At 45.9% G+C, this 7,716-nt stretch overlaps 1 protein-coding gene across 2 annotated transcripts; it reads left to right on the top strand.

Moving 5' to 3' along the window:
* The first annotated feature begins 3,328 nt into the window (after positions 1-3,328).
* On the top strand, positions 3,329-7,714 carry cant1b (calcium activated nucleotidase 1b). 2 transcript variants are annotated; one of them, XM_068320952.1, is made up of 5 exons: positions 3,329-3,414; positions 5,197-5,793; positions 5,877-6,017; positions 6,119-6,322; positions 6,432-7,714. In XM_068320952.1, exons 2-5 carry the CDS (start codon positions 5,256-5,258, stop codon positions 6,800-6,802), a joined length of 1,254 nt encoding a protein of 417 aa, XP_068177053.1. In that variant the 5' UTR covers positions 3,329-3,414; positions 5,197-5,255; the 3' UTR covers positions 6,803-7,714. The 2 variants fall into 2 exon arrangements, with proteins under 2 accessions (XP_068177053.1, XP_068177054.1); XM_068320953.1 differs by lacking the exon at positions 3,329-3,414 and adding an exon at positions 3,686-4,479.
* The last annotated feature ends 2 nt before the right edge of the window (positions 7,715-7,716 follow it).

The raw sequence follows: 7,716 nt of genomic DNA, 5'->3' as shown, positions 1-7,716 counted from the left end.
AACATCCCACGAAGGGTTGGACAGGGTACCCTGTAAGAAGTACCTGACAAGTGCATAGCTTTGACCTTTCAAGGTAGGTCAAAGCTGGTGCATAGGTAGATCAAAGCACTAGCTTTGATCTACCTTACTTTGACTCACACTGGCCTTCTCCCTTGTCTTTCTATCTTGTCTGGTTCCTGAGTGTAAAAAAGTTGAAATTTGACCTTGACCTAGTTTTCTCAAGGTCAAGGTCATCATCTCATTTTCAGAGTAATGTGCTTTTCGTTTCATCTTTGAACTTAACACATCAAAGACATAATCTGAGTATTTAAGAATGGAAGTCACCATCTTTCTTGAGCGTACATTTTCCTACTTTAACTCATAGTAGACCATCGAGATGAATGTAGAAGGCGATGGATTTCAATCATTTCCAAGAGTTGTACATAAGGTTTTATACATCAACGGAGGAGGAGATATGCCCAGTCGTACGGTCAACATGTTATATCATGAGAGAGGTGTGGCCAGGATACGGAGGATGGTTAAGGAACCTATTATCACCTGTGACACTGCTTTGGGGAAAGAGAAGTCTTTTTCTCATGCTGCTCATGCTGACTGTACTTCTTCGTCTGAATCCTAGGCCAGTGACCACTGGAGCGCTGCACAGTCCTGGCGCTGCTGGTGGTGAGTCAGTGAGTTTTTCCCATTAAACTGTTTTAACATCAGACATGGTGACCTCATAAATAACCTTTCTTTACCAGACTGCGAAGAAATCAATAGGTCCGCTGTTCTGAAGAAGCCTCTTGGAAGAAAGGCATTCGTGCCTTCTTCGGAACTGAAGAAGAATGCACGAAAAAGAGGCTTCTTCAGAAGAATTGAAGAGGCAATCACCAAAAAGAACTACTGCTTTTGGGTATTGTCAATGTAAACTGGGAGGATAAATCAGAGAGAAAAAAACTAAAAATTATTACTGCAAAATTCCACCAAGAAATTCCAAACGTGTCAAACTCAAGGCCCGGGGGCCAAATGTGACCAGCGACATTCTTTTTTTTGTGGTCCACAAGAGCATATAAGGTCTAAAAGTAAATATTTCAAAAATGTGCTTTGACTAAAACTACAATGGGTTTAATTGCAGTGCAGTAATTAAATGTAATTAAAAGGATTAATGCTATAGCAGGGCGGCACGATGGCACTGTGGGTAGCGCTGTCACCACAAAGCATGGCGGTTCTGGGTTTGAGTCCTGCTCTGTGCGGAGTTTGCATGTTCTCCCCGTGTCTGCGTGGGTTCTCTCCGGGTTCTCCGGCTTCCTCCCACCTCCAAAAACATGCGCTTCAGGTTAATTGGCCAGTCTCAAATTAACACTTGTACCACGTCAGACGGATTGTCTGGCTTCACACCCGTAGGTGTGAGCGTGTGCATGCATGTTTGTTTGTCTCTATGTGGATCCTCGGTGCATTGGTGTCGCACCTGGAGTTTCCCCCACCTCATGCTCCCAGCCAGCTGGGATAGGCTCCAGCTCCCCGCAACAGCAGAAGAAGCGATTATAGAAAATGCATGGAAGAATGGATGGATTACTGCAAAATGACATCGGGCTATCGAGAGCGATCCCAATATCCAGCATCATGTCAGACACGTCGATGTGCCGGGAGGCACAAAGGCTGGACGAATGGGCAGCAAATAAGAAAATGAAACTAAACGGGAAGAAGTCAGTAGAACTCGGGATATGTTTTGGCCGAAATCCACCACAACCTCCCCCACTGATGCTGGGGGGACAGGAGGACTGGAGATGTGCACATCGAGATGGCAATAAAAACTGCCTCCAAGCGGCTGCACTACCTCACAGTCATGGCAAGATATGGACTACCTGCAGATGACCTTGTCACCATCTACACCACCCTCATCAGGCCGTGTCTGGAATACAGCTCAGTGCTTTTGGTGTGCTGCTCCAAAAAACAACAGGCAGAGCTAGAGTGTCCAAAAACGTGCCTGCAAAATCATCATGAGGAGAGCTGGAAACATCTCCGAGCCCTTACCATCACTCCAGACCAGGAGGGAGGAGGCTGCAGTGAAGCTGATCAGGGATATGCATGACGAGCAACACCCTCTGCATGACCTGCTACCTCCAACACGAGGCAGCCGCACAGCTAGAACACTGAGGAACCAACATAACCTGGCTGAACCCGAGCCCAAGGCCAAGACCAATAGACTTAAAAACTCGACCCTGCATACTGCTGTTAGGCTATACAATGACACTTTTTAAATAAGCAATATAGGATCGCCACCAAAACTGCTAGTTTTCTTGCTTAGCTGACCTGAAAATGCTCTTAACTTAAAATATTGTCTGCTTTTTTAAAATTTATTTATTTATTCTATTGTGTACTGTTAAGTTCAGCTGCTTTTTCAGTGGGGCCTCGGCTCCACTGCAAGCTGGAATTAAATAAAGTCAAAGTCAAAGTCAATATTCTACCTAGAGCACATGTGTCAAACTCAAGGCCCGGGGGCCAAATGTGGTCCACCACATTTTATGCGTCCTGCTAAAGCATAAAAGGTCAATCGATCAAGTTTTATTTATATATTGCTTAGTCATGGCAACAGACATTTAAAAGCACTTTGACAGAAAACCCCAACAGAACCCTCCAGGGCAAGGGTGGCAGAAAGGCCAGATAGAGTCAGTGTCTTTATGATTATAGTTAGGACATTTGATGCAGGCGCTGAAATGGGGATGGGAAAGTCATCTGCGTTCACAGACTCCTGGGTTGTTTCTTCAATGGCTGGATGGGTGGGTGGATATGTTATAGCAGAGAATCATTTTTTTCTGTGCAACTGTAATGTTTGTAACTTGAATAAGTAATAATAACTTGAATAAGTTATTCAACATTAAGCAGTAGTTACATTTATTTTAGATTACATTGAGTTGCATCTGGCCCTTTGAGAACAATCATGCTGATGTGGCCCTCGGTGAAAGTGAGTTTGACATCCTGTGTGCGTGGTTGTCTGCGTCTCTGTGGCTAAGCGGTGCACTGGCGTCGCACAGAGTTTCCCCTGTCTTAGAGCCCTAAGCCAGCTGGAATAGGCTCCAGCTCCCTGTGACTCGTGACAGCGAATAAAGCGGTAACAGAAAATGTATGGATGGATGGACCCCAGAAGAGGAACTGGTAAAATGGCCAAGGATTACAAAATACTCAAATACTTTACACAAAATTGACTTAATATTTAGAAATAAACTACAAAGCATAACAAAAAGTTACCCTTAATCAGTGGTCTAATCATGCATATAACTAACTGCATGTCGTAAATGAGTGTAGTGTTTACGACAGTTCGGTCATGCAGTTCACATTTCGGCCAGAGGGGCGCCCTTCTCCCGGAACGGCTGCTAACTCATGAGTCGTCCTTCGAACAAGCCCAACTCAGTCGAACTTGGGAGACGTCAGTTCCAGGTGAGCTGTAAATTCTCACAACTCCCGAATCGGACCGGCCAAAATTTTAACACAGCCTTTATCGTTAAAACCATCACGGAGCCTGTTTTCGGTGTCTGCGTCAGCTTACCAGTGGCTAACATTAGCTAACCAGAGCTGCTAGCTAGCGCTAGCCCCGCGGCTAGCGGTGACAGACGAGCCGGTGCGTTGACGCTGACGCGCCGCTTCCCAGTGCTCCAGTACGTGGACGTGGGGTTCCTGAACGTTCGCGGGGTTGGAATATTTAAAGGACAGTCTGTTTAGTGTTTGTTTATCGCTGCAGTGGGATACACTGAGCCGGACAGACGCTAGTTTAGCACCTTTAGCCTCCGTGGCGCCGGTGATCCACAGGTGATGACTCGTCGCCTGGGGGACAGGATTCAGCAAACTAAGGGCACTGAAAGAAGTAACTCGAGGATTACAATAATCTTCAATTCCTTAGGACTTTATTTGATCAGTTAGTTAAATGGGGAGAGGTTGCCGTCAAACTCTAATTATAAAAACAATTATTGATGGGTTTGACAGGGTCGCAGAACAAACGATGAAAAACGGTACCCTGCTGACAGTGGCTGAAGCTGGTGATGTCAGGTGAACTACAAACGAACCATCTTTAAATTCTTTTGGTGCTGCTGATTCTGTGACCTTCAATAACACGACAGAAGCATGAGACGTGGGGTTTTAACGTATGAACATGTGACCCACGGTGACGTCATTGTTCTGGACCACTTACGAATCTGCTTTCTGTTTCTCCGTCCCGGCTGATCCTCAGACACACAACACACACCCTGATCGCTTTCCTGAGGGACGCAGGAACTGGAGAGAAGGTTGTGTGGGAGAAAGGAGGGGCCTCTGTGTGATGGATGAGTTGCTCATGTGGTTTATTATGGGATGCGGTCGTAGGAGGACATCATGATAACAGCGCTTTCAGGAGTGAAGAGGCGACAGACGGGTACAGAGAGGCTCTGTCTGGGTGTGTGCTCAGGAGGGATGGGAAATAAGCGCCATGCGTGTGACGGTGACAATAAGAGCATTATTTGTTGGCCATAGGTTTGTCCAACATTTATTTAATGTGTGTGTGTGTGTATTTAATAGTTTGTTCGCTGAGGAGTGCTGCTGAAGAGGCACTCAACCAATGGGCCCTTCATGTTGATAGAACATTTTGCTGATTCTTCTGATTTTTATCTGGGTCACGTAATAATGATGTGGGTGTGGGTGTGTGTAGACTGTCAGTCATCCAGGTCACGGTGACTCTGTTTAAAAGAAAATACTGAAGAGGCTCACTTCTGAACAGCTGGTGGGGACTTGCACATACATGTATTTGACCTTGTGGGAGTCGTTAGCTCCCCACAGTCATGCAAATGAGACTTGAGCTTCCTGGGAAGGGAAATCAAAACTGCAATCAAAACTTTGTCAAAGAGCTCCGGTCTTCATGGTGATAATTAACGTGTTGGAACGCTGAAGTGATCTGCTGGTTTAGTTCGGCGTCAAGAGGGATTGTTTTCCTCCAGTTGTTGAACATTACAACAAAGCTCTGTTGTGAGGTGAACAATTGGAGCGACAGCCCGTTTAATTCAACACTTCCTCTTTTGTCATTTCATTCCCCACAGAGGTTGCTTTTTATTCAAACTGTGAAGACTCATAATTGGATTAACAAATCACCTTGATTGTTGTTGGCTATAAATTAAGTTGCAGGTCTTCAGTGTGTTTTAGTGTTTGTATTTGCACTACATTTCTCCATTAAGACGTCTCTTCTCTCCATCCCAGGACATAATGGTCTTCACCACTATTACAATCCTTACAGTGAGGATGGAAAGGATTCTCCAATGACCTCCTTCTTTGTTTCCATCCGAGGCCTGCCCCTGGCCTTGGCGTCCATGACCCAAGTCACCACCTCGGATTTGCGCTTCCACCCTAAATGGCGAGCGATCACGGTGATGTCCCTGCTGGCTTTAGTGGTTTTGCTGTACTTGCACCAGACTGTAGGCTACAGAGACAATGTTACTAGGGGTTACCACCACGATAAGGTTCGTGGTTTTCAAATGCGCAGTAAGGTCGGCAATGACGTCCTTGGGGAATCAAACGGACGAGTGGCGCAAACCCTCTCCCTTCGCCAGAAAGAGGAAATACCATACAATGACACATATCCGATAAGTCCACCGGAGAAGACGAGGCATGGAATTCGATACCGGATTGGCGTGATCGCAGACCTGGACACGGAATCACGCAGCTCTAAGGATGAGACGTGGTTCAGTTACATGAAAAGAGGTTACGTGACTGTGTCAGACAGCGCTGACAGACTGCAAGTGGAGTGGGACACTGAAAGGGTCACTCTGGAGAGCCATCTGTCTGAGAAGGGACGAGGTAGTCACACACACACGGACACACACACACACACGGTTGTGTGTTATGACTTAATATAATGTTTGATTGTCACTGCACTGCAGGTATGGAGCTGTCTGAGCTGGTGGTGTTCAACGGTCACCTGTACACGGTGGATGACCGTACAGGTGTGGTGTACAGAATCGAGGGCAACCAGGCTGTCCCCTGGGTTATACTCCCTGATGGCAACGGTTCCGTCCCCAAAGGTCAGTCTCCCATCAGTGCCTTTTCCGTCAGCTGTACCGGCCTGTCATGGTCGAATCATTCACACCTGAACAACTCTGGAACCGTTCACCTGTCCTCCCAGGGTTCAAGGCTGAGTGGCTGGCGGTGCGAGATGAGCAGCTCTACGTCGGAGGCCTGGGGAAGGAGTGGACCACCACATCTGGGGAGGTCCTAAACAACAACCCAGAGTGGGTGAAAGTTGTTGGCTATCGCGGCGATGTGCGTCATGAGAACTGGGTATCAAAATACAACGCTCTGCGGAACGCGACTGGGATTCATCCACCAGGTTCTGATCTGTTTGTGTTATCATTCCATGGGCTTCACCACTCCTTCTTTGTGACCTGGCTTGACATCAACGGATTTAGATAACACTGATAACTCTGCTTCTCCTACAGGCTATCTTATTCACGAATCAGCAGCATGGAGCGATCGTCTCCAGCGCTGGTTCTTCCTCCCTCGCCGGGCCAGTCATGAGCAATATGAGGAGACTGCAGACGAACGGCGGGCCACCAACCTCCTGCTGTCATGCCCCGCAGATTTCAATAGCATATCTGTGTGGCACGTCGGTCCGCTCAACCCAACCCACGGCTTCTCCTCCTTTAAATTTATTCCAGACACAGACGATCAGATAATTCTGGCCCTGAAGTCCGAGGAGGACGCCGGCAAAATAGCAACTTACATTACAGCATTTACACTCGATGGGCAGGTGTTGATGGCGGAGACGAAGATCGGGGATGTGAAGTATGAAGGGCTGGAGTTTATCTGACCAGGATGGGATGGAAAGGCACATCCATCCTGGAAGGGTTTAGAAGATCAAAAGTGGACTGTAGGCATTCGACACTTGATGTTTGAGTCTGAAATTCTACATTCCACTGTCGTATTGTGCAATAATGTCATATGACCCATAGGTATACACTGCCTGGCCAAATAAAACTTCATTTAAGATTTAATTTCTCCTAAACATTAGTTTATCCAATCCATCAAATCCAGGTGGTGAAGTTTTTTTGGTCAGGCGGTCGATATTATAGGAGTTATTAGATATAACCGAGGAGGATGAGAAGGGAAGAAGAATGCTGCACATCCTCAAAGGAGGACACTTAACATGACTGACAGACATGGTTTGGTACCTAGAGGTACGTTCTGTCCACATCTTACAGCCGCTGATATTTTACAGATGTTTCTAGTGGCTCATGTCAGCTCGCTTAGATTTTCTAGTTAATGTTTTAACTACTTCATGTCAGTGGGGGATCTTTTCAGCTAAGCTTTTAGTTGCTCATTGTTTAACGATGGTTGGTTTAACCGATGCACCAGAGAATTCTGGGTAAACAGTGATTGACTTATATTTATGGTGGTCAGTCTGAAGGAAAATGCATCTCCTATCCTGCAGTCAAACTCTGCTGGTCAGATACTCAGGGGAACAGGATGAAACATTTTAAAGAAAGAAACTCCTGAAGAACTTGAAATATCCATTAGTATTTTAACTTCAACAGGTTTAAATGTCAGATTTAAAGTACAGTATGTATCAACATCCGTTCTATAAACTTTGGGTGATTTTCTCATCAGTTCCACCCCTTTCAATGCTAATAAACTCATTCACCTTCTTGGCTGATGCACATGAACCTGAAAGACCATCTATTTATTTAAAGATTAACATTTAATAGCTTTTGTATCTCTCAAAAA

The sequence above is a fragment of the Antennarius striatus genome, chromosome 8 (assembly GCF_040054535.1).
Source record: "Antennarius striatus isolate MH-2024 chromosome 8, ASM4005453v1, whole genome shotgun sequence".
Lineage (NCBI taxonomy): Eukaryota > Metazoa > Chordata > Actinopteri > Lophiiformes > Antennariidae > Antennarius > Antennarius striatus.
Note: the sequence above shows the minus strand (reverse complement) of the source record. Positions and strands in the feature narration are given on the sequence as shown.

Coding starts and splice junctions, on each gene's coding strand:
- cant1b (XM_068320952.1), top strand. CDS start 5,256: ATGACCTCCTTCTTTGTTTCCATCCGAGGCCTGCCCCTGGCCTTGGCG. Junction 5,794..5,876: donor TCTGTCTGAGAAGGGACGAG/GTAGTCACACAC, acceptor ACTGCACTGCAG/GTATGGAGCTGTCTGAGCTG. Junction 6,018..6,118: donor CAACGGTTCCGTCCCCAAAG/GTCAGTCTCCCA, acceptor CTGTCCTCCCAG/GGTTCAAGGCTGAGTGGCTG.